Source organism: Entelurus aequoreus, linkage group LG02 (assembly GCF_033978785.1).
Source record: "Entelurus aequoreus isolate RoL-2023_Sb linkage group LG02, RoL_Eaeq_v1.1, whole genome shotgun sequence".
In the NCBI taxonomy this organism is placed as follows: domain Eukaryota; kingdom Metazoa; phylum Chordata; class Actinopteri; order Syngnathiformes; family Syngnathidae; genus Entelurus; species Entelurus aequoreus.
In genome coordinates, this window is record NC_084732.1 from 43,513,893 (window position 1) to 43,535,150 (window position 21,258).

Consider the following 21,258-nt stretch of genomic DNA (forward strand, 5'->3'; position numbering starts at 1 on the left):
TACAAACTTTCAGCCCCACCTAAAACAAAATTCACCAGCCGCCACTGATTATGATGCATTCTCATTTTAGGCAAAATATAAGACAATACTTTCTTAACAGTATAATTGTAACCAGGAATAAGTCTTCAAGTAACAATATTCAAATACTAACATTGTTGGGTAAGACAGCATTTGGTTTTATTCTGAATCCAGTGAAACAGATTGGTGGTTTTAGCTGATATAAAGACTTTCAGGTGTTTATATATGTTTATGTTTAAGTATTTGGCAGACGCTTTTATTCAAAGCGACATACATAAAAAATGCATATAAAACAATCACTGTAAACATTATCATTTAAGGGAAGAATGTAATAGAAAATATCAATACAAAGTGTCAAGACAGAATAAACTCTCTGCTGCTGCAGTCTATAGGTCCCTAAGATATATAGATATCTAATGTATTCATACATTGTTTATGTAGGATATACGCATGTATATATAACCTAATCATATTGTTTCTTCAACTTAAAAATAGCTGACCGTTTTTTTCCCCCTTCTGTGGGATTATATTCCCAGTTTTGATCTCGGACGTCTGGCCATTTATAGCGTATAAGAATATTATATTACTGTTAAGCAAACTATGAATAATAAAAACGCCAAAGCATGTGTCCGTTATCGTAGCTACACGTTTGACAAAAAAAGCGCGTGAAAATCAGTGGTATTCAGTGAGGTAAGATGAATTAAATTCGCTGACAGTTCATTGCTCCTGCCAAATGAATTGCACTGAGTGGAGCGGATCACCACTCCAAGATGGCGGCGCCGCGTCTCGTCTGTGCCAATAGGCAGTAGCGCTCAATGCTGCGTACCCTTATAAGATGTCTATGGTTATAACGTTAGCAGTGAGTTTACAGCCTCACTGGTTTAACTACACAGCAAATAAAAGTCATGTTACTTAGCCAATAAACGTTATCTTACATTCAAAACGTACCCTTCTTTGTGGAACTTCAAATGTCGAACGAAGTTGGAAGTTGTTGCGTCTCCGTCTGTAATATTCGAACTGCGTGATTTGCATACGGCAATTCGTTTTTTGTTGACCAAGTCGTAGTTTTTATACCCGAACGAAACCAACTTTGGCATAATTGTTTCTCACTGCCGCGTTGTTTGACAACTCATGTTCGGTGGTTGTCCTGCAATTTGATTGGATGAGAGCTGTGGGATGAAAACAACGTAGATCTAATTTGATTGGCTATTGTACTGACAGCACACCAGCTGACAAGCAGCACACACGCTTATAGACACAGACGTAGAAAATGAAAGATACGGAGCGCTCCCAAATAACTTTTTAATCTTTGGGTTTTGGGGAAAGTAGCAAGTCATGTCAAGTCAAAAGCCTCAAGTCCAAGTGAAGTCACAAGTCATTGATGTTAAAGTCTAAGTCGAGTTGCAAGTCTCTTTACATTTTGTCAAGTCGAGTCTAAAGTCATCAAATTCATGACTCGAGTCTGACTCGAGTCCAAGTCATGTGACTCGAGTCCACACCTCTGCAAATCAGCATCATTATAATGATGATGATAGCTTCTAAACAACATCAACAACAACAGTTGCAGTAGAATGGATAATAATAATAATAATAATAATAATAATAATAATAATATGAATCAGAATTGATCCCCAAGGAGAAATTTATTTTTGTTACAATAACTGTGTAAATAATAGCCTATGTATGTGTACATACATTAGTTATTATTTTTATTTTAAATTTTCTCAAAACAGCCTGCCCTACACTTTACCCCCCGCCCCCGCAGAGCAGAGAGTGAGAGCGTTGTCGTTCACTGACTGATTCATGTCGTTAATCCGCAGTGAACGAATCGTTCGCTCAGTCCCTCCCCCCGCCCTCTCATTGGCTGCGTCGTTCGCCGACGTCGAGGGTTCAGTGAGTCACAGAATGCGCCAGTTCCACTCATACCGGCATGGTCGCGGCGGAGCTCAACTGAACTGAGAAAGGAACGAATCAGTTCATGAAGTGATTCGGTTCAGTACGTTCACTCAAAAGATTCGTTCTTTCGAACGAATTGTTCGCGAACGACACAACACTACGGGGAACTAGAGGAAGAACTGCCGGAGGTCGCTCAACATTACGATAGTCAAAGTCTCGAATTTTTCACAGAAATTGGTTACTCATGTCACACCAAGCTTTATATGTCTGGTGTTAAATGTTTTATATGAGTGAATACAGCTGCACTTACATTTTGAAGTCGCTCTTTTCTCTTCGTGTGGAAATGTAACAAAGTATTGTTCCTTACAGAGTTTTGCCAAATATCACGGCTATATCGAGACAAACATGGATAATTTAAAAATACATAATCAATGTCTGTACCGCTTATACTACATCCTAAAAGAAGGGCTAGGTTAACATGAAAATGTCTTAACTTTTACACTTGATTAAGACGCCATCGGTCTTCATTTCTTCTTTTACGGTGTTTTTACAATCCAGAAAAACTGCTTCCGGCTAAACTTGTTATAAGCCCCGCCCACAGGCGCCCGCCCCTTGCGCTAAAACGTTCCCATTATTTTGATACTATAATAAAAAGAAGCGAAACCGAAAAAAAAGAAACTAAATCGTAAAAAATAGAGAAGCGATCATAAAAAACATTTGAAACACAAAAAAACAAAAGTGTACAAAAACATGAATATTGGCATCGAAAACATCCACAAAATATTGTATTTTTTCAATGTTTTTATTTATTTGTTGCCAAAACTTCTTTCAGTGCTAATACAACTTCTTCTACAATTTTTTTGAATACCAAAGCCCCAACCTTTCTAAAAGTATCCGAATGTATCTTTTGAAAATGTACACTCTTAAATAATATATCTTAAAGACGAATATGGCCGCTATTTTTTTCCAGACATGGTCTAAGATAAACTTACAGTCGTTACATCGGCCTACTCTTGGATTGATACAAAGCTGCCTTAAAAAAGTTGCATTTACAGGCATTTATCTCACTGCAAGTTGCACGTTCGTGTTATTGTGTACATACCACGATTAGAGGAAAATAATACTGTATTCTTGTTAGAATAATTATGTATATATTATCACACTAACTTCAGTATGCTTAAAGTCTGTTGCTTTAGTTATTTAGCTATTGTGCTCAAGTTGGACTTTTTCTAATGTGAGCAAGGACAAATACTTCTTGTCTGAGGGGTGGCCTCAGCCGTAGATGTTATCTTTGTTTGAGCCCGCTAACAGCCAAGGACTTCAACCGACCTCAGCCAAGATGGGATGACGGCACGCGGACGAGGCAGAGACTTCAAGGACCTCAACAAGATAAGATTCCAACACACAGACGAAGCGGTGACGGGGCGAAATCACAAGGCCCCCAGAACATTCCGTCACGTATCGTGCGTCCTGGACCTGCTTTGCATAAAATATGTGACCACTCCTTTTAGAGGCGGCCTTAGTATTGTTAACTGTGGAACTCCTGAATAAAAAGAGGGACGCAAGAGCTGGACCTTAGAGCGTAGGGCGAGACTGTGACTAAGGGTCCGGCTCCATGCGTTCTCCTCATGAGCTAAATTGAACTCTGTCTCTGATTGATTCCTTGCTTCTTGTCTGATTAATAGATGTCATCAGTGTTTGAACCTGACATCTTCTACCTTCTCTTTTGTTTCTTCTAACCAAGCAGCAATGTCGCATTCGGTAGCGTCATAGTTTTTGTCAGAATGTAGCGCCTAATCCAACTTCATACTGGCCAATGTTGACACAACAATGCTGTGTACAATGTCGTGGACAAACAAACAAACAACATATGTTTTACATTGTAGACATCAGAGCAGGCAGGAAGGCATGAGACGAGAAGGAATGACACAGTAGGCTGCAGGCAGAAATCATAACAGTTTGGCTCAGACAGCTGAGGAGCGAGGCGGGGCCATGCAGGTATAAAGAGCGTGTATTAGGATGCCCATATAAGTATGTGCGTCACCCTGTGACGTCACATGGTTAAAAAAAGACTCTTCAACACAGCGTTCAGAGGCATGCAAAACTGCATGCAAGCTCACGCCAAAATGCATGAACCTAATGATTTGACACTTTGACATTGTTTAACACAAGTACCCACCGTTGTAATAACATTTATACTGTAAAAAAAGATCATAACAATCATCATAAGTCTCCTTTAAGTACATTTGCACAATCTAATGATGTCCAATGCATAAAACATACTTTCCACAGATGATAAAGCTTAGTTTTAATTGACACTAACAGAGAGGTATTAATTTAACAAAATGTGTGGTAATAAGGGTGGTTATAGTTTACACTGTGCAGAGGGAATGCTCCTCTACAGCTGATAATAAGGTAACCTAAAAAAAAGTAATTAGAACACTGACTGACAAAAGGCTCAGAAATGAGAATCCAGTCCAAAAATGTGTATATAGTCACTAGCTCAAATTTTTAACTCCTAAGCCAGGGGTCGGCAACCCAAATTGTTGAAAGAGCCATATTGGACTTAAAATACAAAAAAAAAATCTGCCTGAAGCAGCAAAAAAATAAAAGCCTTATATAAGTCTTAAAATGAAGGCACTACATGATGTGCAGTAAGTGTCTATATTAGCTATAATAGCCTACTATCAAAATAAGTATGTGTGGCAGGCTGACACAAATCTGCAGTGACAGAAAGGTTTAAATGTAATATTTATTCTACACATTTTTACAACATTGGAAATTATTAGTAAAACAGAGGCTTCTCAGAGGGTGAGATAACTCCTGGAAATTACTGGCTTAGAATGGCCAAAGCTATAGATGTGTGTGTCCAAATTAAAGGAAACAGCATGCTGTCTTCTTCCAATGGATTTCTTACAATCTTTGCAAGTTGGGTACCGCTTGCTGTGGTCTACAACGGCACACGAACAATTAAAGAGCCGCATGCGGCTCTGGAGGTTGCCGACCCCCGTCCTAAGCTTTCCAGACCTGTCTCAACTGTTGCAAACAAGAGCAATCACGTAACACAGAGCCCCACCATAGTTTTTAAAATATGTCGCGTGTACAATTAATCACTAAATGGCTCAATATTTATGCAAGCCTGATGAAACTCCAGAAGCACTCTGGATTAATCTCGACAGAAATATAATTATTTAAGGATGTCAGGTTGTATATTTATAAGTTGAATTGAAATTGCTGCAACAGTACTGACACTGCATACAAATACAGGGTGTAAAGGTACAGCATTCTTGTGTTATTATAAACAAGGTCAGGGTTTGGGTGTTTCTGGTACAGTAAGTGTATGAAGTACAAAATAAAAAACTACTTAGCTTTGCGAAAACTGCTTCAATGGTTTTCACAATGAAATACCAATAAACTAAAAAGTGTTGGCAGGTAATTCTTAAATAAAAAGTTAATAGATACATATATGGATGTTTACATACTGTATCTACATTTACATATATATGTATATATATATATATATATATATATATATATATATATATATATATATATATATATATATATATATATATATATATATATATATATATATATATATATATATATATATATATATATTAATCACCATTTATAATGTTTCTAAAGAACAATAATAAGCATAGGAACTCTTTGAATAATTATTTAATTTTAGTAAAGTTCTTTATTGGCTGAATTGTAGTTCACTGAATGTGGGGGCAAAATCAACCAATATCCTCAATAATTAAGATTATTGCGATGATGTTATTATTATTTCCTATATTCAAATTAAAAATACAATTTCCAATTTTTTTTGCAAAAACAAACATTTTACAGCAATGTAAAATATTGTAATGACCTAGACTCTATCGACACTAATGCACATATTGGCAGTAGTGTAAATGGCACTTTGCCTTGTCTTCCAATGAACAGTCTGCAAAGCCACATTAGAAAATGTTTGAACTGATTTTATTTTGTATTTTTTATATATACATAGGGCCTGGTCTACTAAAGGTTTGAACACATGCTAAATTCATTGCGCACGGAAAGCTGATCTATTAAGATAGATAGAAACAGTTAGACTGTGAAATGGTTTGTATATAGAAATACTTTGATAGTAGAAATTATTTCAATGTTGAAATCGCTTTAATGTTGAAGATCGGAAACTATACTGAAATGTACTAAGACTATAGAAATTATACATGTATGTTGTATTAGTTGGCATTAAACTGTATGACTCGGCAGTAAACTATATTTTACTGCAGTGTTAAACAATTACTTTCATTCAAGGTTAATTTCAGGGAGAAATAAGGCAACCGTAAGTGAAAAACGTGGGATGAGTACCAATTGTAGTCCAATATTTTGGAAAATCATGAATACTGTAAAAACTAAGAATGTTTTGGGTTTAAAAAAATCCCAAGTTCTATTGTCCTAATCTAAATGAAAGTTTTGATAGTGGAATGGTTTGAATTAGTTGAAAAATGTGGGAGGAGTAGTCAAAAAAAAAAAAAAGGTTAAAAAAAGGTGAAAATTAGAATTTACTGTAAAAACGGTAATATTAGGGACGTTTTGACGCTTGAACGGGATCAATCGGATGAACGGTTTGGGAGTTAGAGGCGGATAAAAAACGCTACGGAAGAATAATAATACATACATTTTGGTGCAGAATAATATAGTGTTAGGCATTCACAAAATTATAAATAGATACATTTTGGTGCAGAATAATATAGTGTGAATACCTATTTAGTACCCTCTATGTGATTAATCAACACTGAAACCGTTTGCGGTCATTGTTCTTGCATCTATATTTAGCATGTTTGCTAAGGTGCAAAGTTGTGCACAAATGACAAGAAGGAACAGTGCAATCAATGATGAAGAGAGAAAGTTCATCATTTGGACTGTGGTTAGTAGAGACATTTCGTCTAGCAATTCCAGTTTTGAGCTGTACGTTTTTTAATGTAGGGGAAATATTGTTACTAAGGCTATCAAGCGATTACAATATTTAATTACAATTGTTAACATTTTGTCTGTAGTCAACTCAATTAATCGCAATTAATCTCAGTTAGACATTTTTTAAAATCTTTAATAAGGTTACCATAGACAGGTAATTTTCAAGTTTTTACGCTTTGCGGCGTGGGCTCGCTGCATCGGTAGGCAGCTAGCTTCTGGTGGCTGGCGGATGGCATTTGGGACACGACTTGCTCCGGTGATGACTCGGCTCGTGGCGGCTGGCTTTAGTCTTGTCTGGAGACCCACCCGCATGGCTCTGGGGTTAGCCTGTCTCCTTTTCTTTGTCCATTTCTGCTCGGTGTTTGTTTTAGCTTGTTACTGTGGCTACGGTGCGTTTTACCGCACTTACATCGACGTGCACGACGGTGTCAAAAAAATACTGCTGTTAAAGAAAATTTGTGTCGACTCGTTATTATCAGGTTAACTTGTAAAGCCCTAATTGTTACGTATATTTCCTATAGCTTATGAAAAACCTTAGTGCACAGGCACGGAAACGCAGTTCTATAATAGCACAGGTGCCGACTCAAACAGTAATAACCAGAACGAAAAAAGAAAAAGCTACCGGAGCTATATTTTGGTGCTAAATGAATGCAAACTCAGCCACCTGCAATACGTGCTTGAATGTGATATAGTGCAAGTAAAGTTTTGTAAGTAATAGAATAGAATATATTAGAATATAATATAATCTTTATTGTCCATTAAGGTGGAAAATTGTAGCTTCCCGAACACAACACACCACAGTCTGACACTCTTTTTGACTGTATTGCCGACTTTAACACGCTGCAACAGCACCCTTCATAACACTGTTAGCATTGCAGCACTAGGCTAGTCAGGAGCTACAACAACAACATCACATGACTTCCTCGTTATGCACCAATGACGGTTACATGTTGCAGTCGGGAACACCTGGAGCATCAAATATTACAACTCAAGTAAGTAGTTTTTTATACATTTTCTATGTTTGAATTGCTACAATAATTATGACAATGTGTTTCAGTTTTTATTTCCTTTCTTTTAATGTGTTATTTAGTTATCATTTCATTTAAATGCAATAATTGTAATATTTGCATGATTTGTCTATTCAACTTGCATGTCACAAAATTCTGTGAAAATAAAAAGGCTTTGCTCTATGCCCTAAAAAATGTGCATGTTTTCCATTTTCTAAGTACAGTACTGGTTTGTGCACCACGTACGCACCGGCACCGTTTTATAAGTACTAGCACTAGAATCGGTTAATATGTAAAAGATTACCTGCGTTGTACATACTTGCCAACCCTCCCGATTTTCCCGGGAGACTCCCGAAATTCAGCGCCTCTCCTGAAAACCTACCGGGACGAATTTTCTCGCGATTTTCTCCCGATTTCCAGCGGGAGCTGGAGGCCACGCCCCCTCCAGCTCCATGCGGACGAGGAAGATACAGCAATGGCGACGTCGACGACGAGTAAGATGAAGAAATACGCTTGTAAGTTCCAAAACGAATGGAAACAAGAATTTCAGTTTATCCAGGGCAGTTCGAAGGGGAAGGGGTATGCTGCCTGTAAATTTTGTAGAACATACTTCTCCATTGAACACGGTGGCCGAACGGATATACTCAGTCATAAACGGACAGCGAAGCACAAAGCGTCGGCAGCGCAGCACCGGTGTCCCAGCCCAGTATTATGGGCCACCTCGCTAGATGGAGATCCGATGGAGTAACATATGCCGAGACAAAGATGGCTATGCTGATAGCTGGAAGCAACATCCCGTTCTCATTTGCAGATGTCTTCAACAAATCCGTGAAGGATATGTTCCCGGATTCAGAGATCGCTCGCCAGTACGCAAATGGCAGAACAAAGGCTACTCAAATAGTGAAAGGTAAGTGTGGTTTTTTTTTAGTAAGTAAGCAGCAAGCACAGTACAGTTAGTAGAACAACTGTGTTTTCATTACTGTGTATTTAGTATGTATGTAGTATATAAGGCTGTGCTTCTGGCTGCAAAGTATTGCACTTTCAAGTACAACAATGAGTAGATGAGTGTTATGTGTGTGTATATGTGTAAATAAATGAACACTGAAATTCAAGTATTTCTTTTATTTATATATAATAAAATAAATATATATATAGCTAGAATTCACTGAAAGTCAAGTATTTCTTATATATATATATATATATATATATATATATATATATATATATATATATATATATATATATATATATATATATATGAAATACTTGACTTTTGGTGAATTTATTATTATTATTATTATTATTATTCTAGCTGTAAATATACTCCTCCCCTCTTAACCACGCCCCCGCCCCACCCCCGACCACGCCCCCCACCCCCATCTCCCGAATTCGGAGGTCTCAAGGTTGGCAAGTATGGCGTTGTACCAAAAAGTGATCGTCTGCTAGACGACCACTTTTACAGTATCTGCCAGAGTGCAGCTTTAATGTACTAAAAAGTGAGTTCCGTTGTCTGGATCGTACAGGAAGAGTGCTCGTAATGGCCCAGAAAAGGTGTCACAGATAATAGTGGTGTACTGCGTGATGTCTTCCATGGTTGGTGGCTAATGCCATGAATGTGGGAAAAAATGACTATCGCCATGGGGACAGATGGTAGTACACGTTTAAATCCTCATTTAAATATGGTGGCCTGCACCACTTTTACACTTGTTGCACACAACCACTAATAGTATGTGCATTTTTATTTTATTTTGACACAGTATTTATCACTTGTTATTTGGATCTTAGTAGATCAGGACCGTACTGGATATACTACTTTTTTTTGTCTGTATTAAATTATTATTGTTCAGTATGACTGTCAGCTTGTAAAGCAGACGCTGAAGGACAGCACATTTTTCACGCACACAAATCCACACGCACACACATACACAAGCAATCAGCTATGTGGCCTGCTTGCTGACAGTACCTGTCATAGTAGTCCTCGTAGCTGTCATAGTCCAGGTCCATCTCAGTGCTGCAGGAAGGAGAAAGAGAGGAGTGGAGAGGGTTAGTAAAATATTTGTCATGTAATTCTCCTCTCTGAGCTGCCACCTTATCGTGGTAGAGGAGTTTGCGTGTCCCAATGATCCTAGGAGCTATGTTGTCCGGGGGCTTCTATGCCCCCTGGTAGGGTCTCCCAAGACAAACTGGTCCTAGGTGAGGGATCAGACAAAGAGCAGCTCGAAGACCTCTCTGAAGAATAAAAACAAAGGACCCAGATTTCCCTCGCCCTGACGCTGGTCACCGGGGCCCCCCTCTGGAGCCAGGCCCGGAGGTGGGGCACGATGGCGATCGCCTGGTGGCCGGGCCTGTCCCCATGGGGCCCTGCCGGGCACAGCCCGAAGAGGCAACGTGGGTCCCCCCTCCAATGGGCTCACCACCCATAGCAGGGAACATAGAGGTGTGCGAGCTGGGCGGCAGCCGAAGGCAGGGCACTTGGCGGTTCGATCCTCGGCTACATAAGCTAGCTCTTGGGACGTGGAACGTCACCTCGCTGGGGGGGAAGGAGCCTGAGCTAGTGCATGAGGTGGAGAAGTTCCGGCTAGATATAGTCGGACTCACTTCGACGCACAACAAGGGCTCTGGAACCAGTTCTCTTGAGAGGGGCTGGACTCTCTTCCACTCTGGCGTTGCCAGCAGTGAGAGGCGACGGGCAGGGGTGGCAATTCTTGTTGCCCCCTGGCTCAAAGCCTGCACATTGGAGCTCAACCCAGTGGACGAGAGGGTAGCTTCCCTCCGCCTTCGGGTGGGGGGACGGGTCCTGACTGTTGTTTGCGCTTACGCGCCAAACGGCAGCTCAGAGTACCCACCCTTTTTGGATTCACTCGAGGGAGTACTGGAGAGTGCTCCCTCGGGTGGTTCCCTCGTTCTACTGGGGAACTTCAACGCTCATATTGGCAACGACAGTGAAACTTGGAGAGGCGTGATTGGGAAGAATGGCCGCCCGGATCTAAACCCGAGTGGTGTTTTGTTATTGGACTTTTGTGCTCGTCACAGATTGTCCATAACAAACACCATGTTCAAACATAAGGGTGTCCATATGTGCACTTTGCACCAGGACACCCTAGGCCGCAGTTCCATGAACGACTTTGTAGTTGTGTCATCGGATTTGCGATCTCATGTTTTGGACACTCGGGTGAGGAGAGGGGCGGAGCTTTCTACCGATCACCACCTGGTGGTGAGTTGGCTGCGATGGTGGGGGAGGGTGCCGGACAGACCTGGCAGGCCCAAACGCATTGTGAGGGTTTGCTGGGAACGCCTGGCAGAGTCTTCTGTCAGAGAGAGTTTCAATTCCCACCTCCGGAAGAACTTTGAACATGTCACGAGGGAGGCGCTGGACTTTGAGTCCGAGTGGACGATGTTCCGTACCTCTATTGTCGAGGCGGCCGATTGGAGCTGTGGCCGCAATGTGGTTGGTGCCTGTCGTGGCGGTAATCCTAGAACCCGCACCAGCGGTGTGGGATGCCGTCTAGCTGAAGAAAGAGTCCTATTTTGACTCATAGGACTCCGGAGGCAGCAGACAGGTACCGACAGGCCAAGCGATGTGCGGCTTCAGCGGTCGCGGAGGCAAAAACTCGGACATGGGAGAAGTTCGGGGAAGCCATGGAAAACGACTAACGGACGGCTTTGAAGCGATTCTGGACCACCTTGGTTGGGGGTGAGGGGCGTGGTTGGGGCGGGGGCGTGGTTAGGGGCGTGGTTAAGAGGAGAGTATATTTACCGCTAGAATTCACCAACTCAAGTATTTCATATATATATATATATATATATATATATATATATATATATATATATATATATATATATATATATATATATATATATATATATATATATATATATATATATATATATATATATATATAAATACTTGACTTTCAGTGAATTCTAGCTATATATATATATATATATATATATATATATATATATATATATATATATATATATATATATATATATATATATATGTATATATATATATGACGGTCCACAACTGTATGTGGCAAAATGCAGCTCCACACTGCTGTCGCTTCAACATATCACTGGCACCAGGTGGATTATGAATTTATTTTATTACAGTGTCCTGCAAAACAGTGCAAATTGTGAGACTGTGAGTCCACTTGGGTCACGGGATTATCAATTGGAAGGCGTCACAGTTCTGAGCACTTCCCGCAGGTAAAGTACATACCACTTCTCGCCAGCAACAGGCGCTGTTGCAACACTTCATTCATAATTTAATCAAGCATAATGAACGTCTGTTTCTACACCGTTACATATATATATATATATGTATATATATATATATATATATATATATATATATATGTATATATATATATATATATATATATATATATATATATATATATATATATATATATATATATATATATATATTGATTTTATTATATAAATAAAAGAAATACTTTTATTTATACACACACACACACACACACACAACACTCATCTACTCATTGATGTACTTGAAAGTACAATGCTTTGTTAAGGGTTGAATTGTCCATCCTCTTTCTATTCTCTGTCACTATTTTTCTAACCATGCTGAACACCCTCTCTGATGATGCATTGCTGTGTGGCACGCACAAAAGTGCTTTCATCAAATGCACGAGAGTGTGGAATCTTCCATCTCTCCCTAGCATGGCCCAAAACCGGTCAATCCTTGCTTCCTGGGGAAGATCTTCCCTGGCAAGCAATTGGTACTCCAGTACTTGTACCCGGAGGCTGGTCAGGTCCAATCGCAGCTGCGGCAGACTTTTTTTTTGGGGGGGCGTGGCCTCCAGCTCCGGCTGAATACCGGGAGTTTGTCGGGAGAAAATCTCTGTCGGGAGGTTGTCGGGAGAGGCGCTGAATATCGGGATTCTCCCGCTAAAACGGGAGGGTTGGCAAGTATGCCCTAACCACGCCCCCCGCCCCAACCACGCCCCCCACCACGCCCCCGACCAAGCCCCCCCACCTCCCGATATTGGAGGTCTCAAGGTTGGCAAGTATGAATCAGTGTCAGAGCTTGGTCCGCATTGCCGGCAGTAAGTCGGACCCGTTTCCAGTGAGGGTTGGACTCCGCCAAGGCTGCCCTTTGTCACCGATTCTGTTCATAGCTTTTATGGACAGAATTTCTAGGCGCAGTCAGGGCGTTGATGGTATCTGGTTTGATGGCTGCATGATTAGGTCTATGCTATTTGCAGATGATGTGGTCCTGATGGCTTCATCTGGCCAAGATCTCCAGCTCTCACTGGATCGGTTCGCAGCTGAGTGTGAAGCGACTGGGATGGGAATCAGCACCTCCAAGTCAGAGTCCATGTTTCTCGCCCGAAAAAGGGTAGAGTGCCATCTACGGGTTGGGGAGGAGATATTTCCTTAAGTGGAGGAGTTCAAGTACCTCAGAGTCTTGTTCACGAGTGAGGGAAGAGTGGATCGTGAGATCGACAGGCGGATCGGTGCGGCGTCTTCAGTAATGCGGACGCTGTATCGATCCGTTGTGGTGAAGAAGGAGCTGAGCCGGAAGGCAAAGCTCTCAATTTACCGGTCGATCTACGTTCCCATCCTCACCTATGGTCATGAGCTTTGGGTTATGACCGAAAGGACAAGATCACGGGTACAAGTGGCCGAAATGAGCTTCCTCCGCCGGGTGGCGGGGCTCTCCCTTAGAGATATGGTGAGAAGCTCTGTCATCTGGGGGGAGCTCAAAGTAAAGCCGCTGCTCCATCTGGTCAGGATGCCACCTGAACGCCTCCCGAGGGAGGTGTTTCGGGCACGTCCGACGGGTAGGAGGCCACGGGGAAGACCCAGGACACATTGGGAAGACTATGTCTCCCAGCTGGACTGGGAACGCCTCGGGATGCCCTGGGAGGAGCTGGACGAAGTGGCTGGGGAAAGGGAAGCCCTACTTAGGCTGCTGCCCCCGCGACCCAACCTCGGATAAGCGGAAGAATGGTATGTTAATTTTTTAGTTTTTTGTCATAAAAAAATACAATCATGTGTGCTTACGGACTTTATCCCTGCAGACTGTATTGATCTATATTGATATATAATGTAGGAACCAGAAATATTAATAACAGAAAGAAACAAGTGTGAATGAGTGTAAATGGGGAAGGGAGGTTTTTTAGGTTGGTGCACTAATTGTAAGTGTATCTTGTGTTTTTTATGTTGATTTAATAAAAAAATAAATAAATATATATATATATATATATATATATATATATATATATATATATATATATATATATATATATATATATATATATATATATATATATATATATATATATATATATATATATTTATTTATTTTTTTATTTTTTTTCTTGTGCGTCACGGTACCAATCGATCCACGGACCGGTACCGGGCCGTGGCCCGGTGGTTGGGGACCACTGATATACAGTATTTATTATTGTAACTGTGGTGCCGAGCCAACGCATCACCTACATGTGTGATGAGCGAAGCTACGAGGCAGAGTGAAAAATGACACTAAGCCTGAGTGAGATTACATTGTGGTGTGTCAGAACCTCAGATTTCCTGCCTACTGCCTGCACACCGCTGCTATTAATCCCTCATGTTGCACCCCTGCTGACTGTCTTTGTCCTTCTTTTATTCAACTGGGGTGCTTAATTTCATTACATACCCCATCAGTTCAATGTCTCAATAATTTTTCAATGCATCTGTAGGATTTTTTTAACACTGTAACCTAGAATGCATACACCTCCACTGAGGCAAAAATAATCCTAAATTAGATCAGCACTGTGAAAACCATATTCTGCTAATATTTTTCTTCAGACAAGCAACCATTAAACTACAGCAGAACCATTGTAAATCAGCAGTAGTGCCAGTCAATAAACTAATAATGACAAAAAGTGCAGGTAAATAATCAAATACAGGTTAATTTAAATATATATTTTCATGATAAAATATGAAAAGTATCATATTTTCATAGTTCACCAAATTATTGAATATACTATAATAATTGTTATTTGGCATGAAGTCTTCAATGGATTTTAAATGACTGAGATATTAGGTCAATATACCAAATCATCAGTGTTGGGTTAGTTACTGAAAACCAGTAACCAGTTACAGTTACTAGTTACTTTATTTCAAAATTAACTCAGTTACTAACTCAGTTACTTACACCAAAAAGTAATGTGTTACTGTGAAAAGTAACTATTTAGTTACTTCTTTTTTTCTTCTTTTTTTTTAAGGCTCCCAATAATGCTCTTTTAGCCTTTATGTCAGTACTGTTATTGCAGTGGAGAATAATACAATCTGTTGATCAACTTGACATGCATTTGCATCACTGAACTCTGCTAAGCAATGTGGTCTACATACAACACACAAAGACAAAGATATGTTTCAAAGGCCAATTTGTTTCTGGACAGAACAAATTGACAAAACTATTTTAAATAGCTGCAACATAACATACATAAGTAACAAACAGCATGATAACAACATAGCTGTAAACCAAGGAAGGCACACACTACATACACAAAGCCTAACCAGGCATTTTTTCCTCAAGAAATTCTGACACAAAATCATGTCTGAAGCCCAGAACACTCTACACATTTCCCCAGTTTTAGTTTAGAGATAAGGAAAGATTGGCCTGGCCCACTAGGATCCCTCTTTATGTTTGTGAACTTAGAGTGATGTGATAATCAATCACTCTAGAAGTCTAGAATCAGTGTTTCCCACACATTCATTTATTTGTGGCGGCCCGGCACAAAGCTTCTCAGGCAAATCATATAGTTGATGTAGATGCCCATATAGGCTGTTCAGATTTACTTTACAAAAGAAAATTGTAGGATACTTCTCTTGTTGCCTTATTTGTATTTGTCCACTACTGTTTTCTGTTTATTTGTTACTGACTGTGGCAGGACACCTCTGCCTCTGTTTCACTTTATGTTGCTAGTAAATAATATGGTTGTAGTAGTAGGCTAAAGTTAAATTATTTAGTATGCACTAATTAAAGGGGCAGAGCTTTAAGAGACATTTTAGCTTTTGTATTTTGTAAGATATATTTTTTGTAAGAACCACAATTAATAAATATATTTCAGTGAATAACTTATTGTTCAAATCTGTATATAAATATGTACATAAAGTGTTGTAATTATATTGTAAAATGGATGGATGGATGGATGGACGTTTAAAAAAAACCTGTTATTATTAATTAGTAAGTATACATTTTTTGAGCCTTCTTAGAGAAAATCCTAGCATTGTAGATAGATAGATAGATAGTACTTTATTGATTCCTTCAGGAGAGTTCCCTCAGGAAAATTAATTGTAGTAAATTATGCATGGTGACCACGCCCATAGCCACGCCCCCACAGCCACAGGTGTCTTGGCAGTTTATGGGAAACACTGACAATGAAAGAGTATATAAGAGAATTGACAGCAATGTTCCCTCTAAGGTGCGCACCTGTGCAATTGCGCACTGCTCAAGCGTCCTCTGCGCACGGCAAATAAAAAAATAAGCGCATAACAATTTTCGACACGACACGGACACGACAGAGACAACTGTTTTCGTCATCATTGTTCAAATATTGTAACGTCTGTCGAGACGCTTTGAGGACATGAATTCCATCCATCACTTTACTGAGCAAAACTCTTTATTGTCGGCCATAAACACATCACCAAAACATTAGTAAAAAAATGATATCTAGCAAAAGTGGTCATTTTCTGCAGAACAAACCAGACCAAAAGCAACTTTGTTATATCAACAGCAGCCGCTCGCTCTTTCTCACTTGCGCCAACACATGCATATATGGCACTTAGCCAGTGATGCGTTTACAGCCACACAAAAAGTCGGACAACTCCAACACCACACATAAAGTGTCATTCCAGGTCGTTACACTATGATTTACCAATCAAATGTGTGCTTATTCTAGTGTCATTTATTAGGAATCTTAATTTATAAATATTAATCATGAAATGCTGTTAGTATATTAAATAAATACTAATAAAAATATATTTTTTACAAACAGGAAGTTGCAGGAATGTACACATGATCCCCTGCTTACATCTCATTGTGCAATATGGGAATGTTTTAATGGGAACTAAATGCAATGTCTGAAATGGGTACAAATTATTTCCAAAGCAGGACCTCCACCCAGACAAACAATACAAGTACACAGTTCATGAAAAACAATATTTTTTGTTATTGTCATTGTAAGTGGGCCTAAACACTTATATTAGAAATGGAAATGACTGCTGTCATTTGATTATAATAATAAGAGAATGTTGTATGTCTATCTGTGTTGGCCTTGCGATGAGGTGGGGACTTGTCCAGGGTGTACCCCGCCTTCCGCCCGAATGCAGCTGAGATAGGCTCCAGCAACCCCGAAAGGGACAAGCGGTAGAAAATGGATGGATGGATGGAGATTGAACTTGTTATTTAGTCAGGTTTGGGACAGGTGTGCTGCTGGTGTAGCCACAGTGTGCACGTCTGATGTTGCTCACATGGGCTCCACTGAATGCTCAGGGAGTTTTTGCGTTTGCTCACACATGAAAAATTAGAGGGAACATTGTGTGACAGAGTGTGTACCTTCAGTGCTGAATGATGAGCAGAGGCAGAGTTAATCCTTAAGTGGTGGTGGTGGAGGTGAAGTAGCATCTGAGTCTCTGTCTCTCTTTACTAGCTACGTCGAAGCATGTTGCTTATGTAGCTTGTTTCAGCAGATTTGAATTGCTGTTTTGGGCAGTAGATGGGATCTTTGATCCAAAGCACACTTTACATTTAACTAAAATGTTATTTTGTTTGTGCTCCACAAAAGAAAAGTAGTGAAACTTACTCCATGTTAACAAACTCGACTTCTAGCTACGCCATGATCAGACACGCCCCCCCCTCTCCTCCCCCCTTCCTCCCCACACTCACACTCACACAAGGACGTCTCTCTTCCTCGGCTTATGACACAAGAACGATGACACTGCAGCGCTCCGATAAAACACACTTTATACTACATTAAAAGTAACGTAAAATAACGCAGTAACGCATCATGTAGTAACGGTAACTGAGTTACTGAATATAAAAAATAACGCGTTAGATTACTAGTTACCGCCAAAATTAACGGCGTTACAGTAACGCGTTAGTCCCAACACTGCAAATCATTGCCCTCCTTGTCGCGCAAAGGCCTAACGTTTAGGAATAATAACTGCCAGGAAATTAAAGAAACAGGTACAGGAAGTACACAAGGTGATATAGGAGACTATGTAAATTGATAATGGGGTTAGGGGTGTGGATGCATTCAAGAGAATAGACAAAAAAGACAAAGAAAATATACGTACACACAAATAACATAGCACATATAGTATGTAGGGTCAAATGAGACGGTATCAAATAAAAACATATATCTTTAAATAATGACCTAAATGTGTAATTAATTAATTAAAATTGGAATTAGATATCTAAGTGTGCTAATAAATATGTCATTAATTAATTCAAATTGTGATACAAATGTGTTATTAAATGTGTCATTGATCATTTAATGTAAAACTATATGTATTTTTTTTAAATTATTTAATCGATCATTTCACAATTCTATTTATTATACCAATATTTAAATATTTAATGATTATTTTAAAATGTAATATTTTTTTCACAATTTAAATAACGATTTATTTATTTAATTTCATTTTGATGAATAAATACATTTATGTAAAGCTGCCAAACAGGTTTAGGAAATTAAGAACAAAATAATTAATTGAATGGTTAATTAAATCATGAAATAATTAAATAATTATTTAAATATTGCAATAATTAAGGAAGTAGCTAAATAATTAATTCAATTAAATGAATAAATGTTATAAATATATACAGAAATGTACTTTAAATTAATTGATAACATATTTAATAAAACATGTACTTATTTAAATATAATATAAATTAATCAATGACAGATTTAAGTAATTATTGAAATGTGTATTTAATTCTGTGCCATTTATCTATCCATCCATCCATTGTCTACCGCGTGTCCCTTTCGGGGTCGCGGGGGGTGCTGGAGCCTATCTCAGCTGCATTCGGGCGGTAGGCGGGGTACACCCTGGACAAGTCGCCACCTCATCACAGGGCTAACTCTGTGCTATTTAACCCTTCATAATATAGCCAACATTTTTACAATCCTCGAATATACTTATATAGACAAACACAGAACAAAGATTTTTGCCAATGTTTCAATAGTGTTGATTTTCTTCAACACTCCAGTTCCCCAGGTGGCAGTAATGTTCCATTATACTGGTTTGTCAACAGACGCTTCTATATGCTACGTTGTTGTCCTTTGACCTCCTTGGACATAGTTACTGTACTTGCATGGTTAGCCACCTTTCGATATAAAAGGTAAACACTCAAACACCAGAAGAATCTCACCAGGCATATGTGCACACACACACACACACACACACACACACACACACACACACACACACACACACACACACACACACACACACACACACACACACACACACACACACACACACACACACGCACGCACGCATGTAAAATTATACCTGCTTGATAGCCATCTAGTCCCCAACCAATACAGTATTTTAATTTAAACATTCTATATTTCACTGTTCTTTTGTTCTCTGTAGATGGAACTGATAAAACATGCTTTTGTATTTACCAGTATCTGGTAATACTTACGTGATCTAAATCACATAACTACTGAAGTTTAAAAAACAAATGCAAAATTAGAAAATACTGCAAATACCAAAAACATGCATGAATAGAAATGTAGCAACTTCATAAAAAACAAAAGTATGAAGAAAACACATCAGGATTTAGCATGCATCGTACCAGAAAGATCTCTCTTTAACACATAAACAAGATGCCCAAAAGATCGTTTATTTTTGGTATTTTTCTCAACTTTTCTTTCTTTTTTTATCACTTATTTGAACAATTTCCCTTGTGGATCAATAACGTTTGTCTAAGTCTAAGTCCAAGTAAGTCTAAATTGGTACAACATTATAGAGCAACCGAAAGATGTAGTTTATGTTGGCTGCAAGTTTAGTTTAGTATACTTTTGTCACTGTAATAACTTTCTGGTGTCGTGACTGCATTTAACGATGATCAGAGTGATGAGCTTTTTGAGCTGTTGTAGTAGTTTTGGTTGTGCAAAATGTTACTAATATTTTACATTAAATCTGACTAAGATTAATTTTATAGTCATGTGACATACTGCAGAAGACAGGGAATTAAGTTACTGCTGTGTGTGTGTGTACTAATTGTACGTCCTTGCCACTTCAGTCATAGACAATAACAGTGGAGATCCTGATGTGTTGCAGAGTTCTTCAACCCAGAAATGATTCCAGGTCTGCTACACAATGACCCACTATTTGGTGTTTCCTCTCTCTTTATTTAGTAGTGATCACTATGCCATTCTATAGTGAGTTAACGACATTGGTTAATCGTATCATACCAATTTTCCATTTCTGTTTTTTTTGGCAGAAAATATACAGTTCCTAATACAATCTGAAGACAACAGTAAGTACTCTTGGTTCAACACAACACTCTTTAAAAAAACACTAATGTCTTTCCCCAGATAAAACAATACATCGGTGTAATAATGCCATATAATCTAATCCAATAACATACATTTTGAACAAATATTATGCAGGTTAGTGATCCACACATGGAAGTATAGTGTTCCCTCAACTTAAGAGTGTTTTGAGATAAGAGCTGTCTCTGGGCTAATTGTTATGCTTTAAGTTGCAAGAAAGAATTTGAGTTACGAACATCCGCTGCATTAGTTGGTGTAACAAATGTCACAGTGAACTCTGTAAGATACGACCAAAACATCTGGTCTAACTCGCTAGCATGAGCTTACAGCTAGAGATCCACATAACTTAGTTTTCCAACCATGGGATGGAAGAAATTGATTGTGAAGGACAGTGCTGAGTAGAAGTGAATGATATTCTTTTAATTAAAAAAATAAATAATCAAAAACACGATCGAGGTGTAGCTAACTTGGTGAAGCAATTTGAGTATCTCACTGCTAGTATGCACCATTCTGAAGCAGAATGAGTTTAACACCAGCCACGGATACTTAAATAGTATCTAAACGCCAGACATTTATCCATAAAAATTTGGAATAGCTGCTGATAATGTGTTTGACAGAGAAGCAGCTGGAAGGAGATACCGTAGAAGTCCATTCTCTAAGGTAAATACTGTACATTATTATTAGTGTTGGGCAGTAGCTCTCTTAACTACATTTTCCAGGAATTAGGCAGTAGCTTCGCTACTTTTTGAACGAGTAGCGATTTCAACACACATTAAGGTGAATTGAGTTTAAAGATTTACTGCACATAACTATTATCACTTGTTCCCAAACAACAC

General features: G+C 39.0%; 1 protein-coding gene across 2 annotated transcripts in view; it reads right to left on the minus strand.

Annotated features, from left to right (window-relative positions):
- The window catches only part of LOC133634189 (heterogeneous nuclear ribonucleoprotein C-like), a 164,117-nt gene that overhangs the window by 25,874 nt on the left and 116,985 nt on the right, over positions 1-21,258 (minus strand). Inside the window, exon 3 of one of the 2 annotated variants that reach the window (XM_062027269.1) lies at positions 9,853-9,900. The exons of the other annotated variant lie outside the window; for it this stretch is intronic. Within the exon in view, the coding sequence (XP_061883253.1) occupies positions 9,853-9,900 (48 nt within the window). The remainder of the gene's footprint in view (positions 1-9,852; positions 9,901-21,258) is intronic. 2 annotated transcript variants of the gene reach the window in all.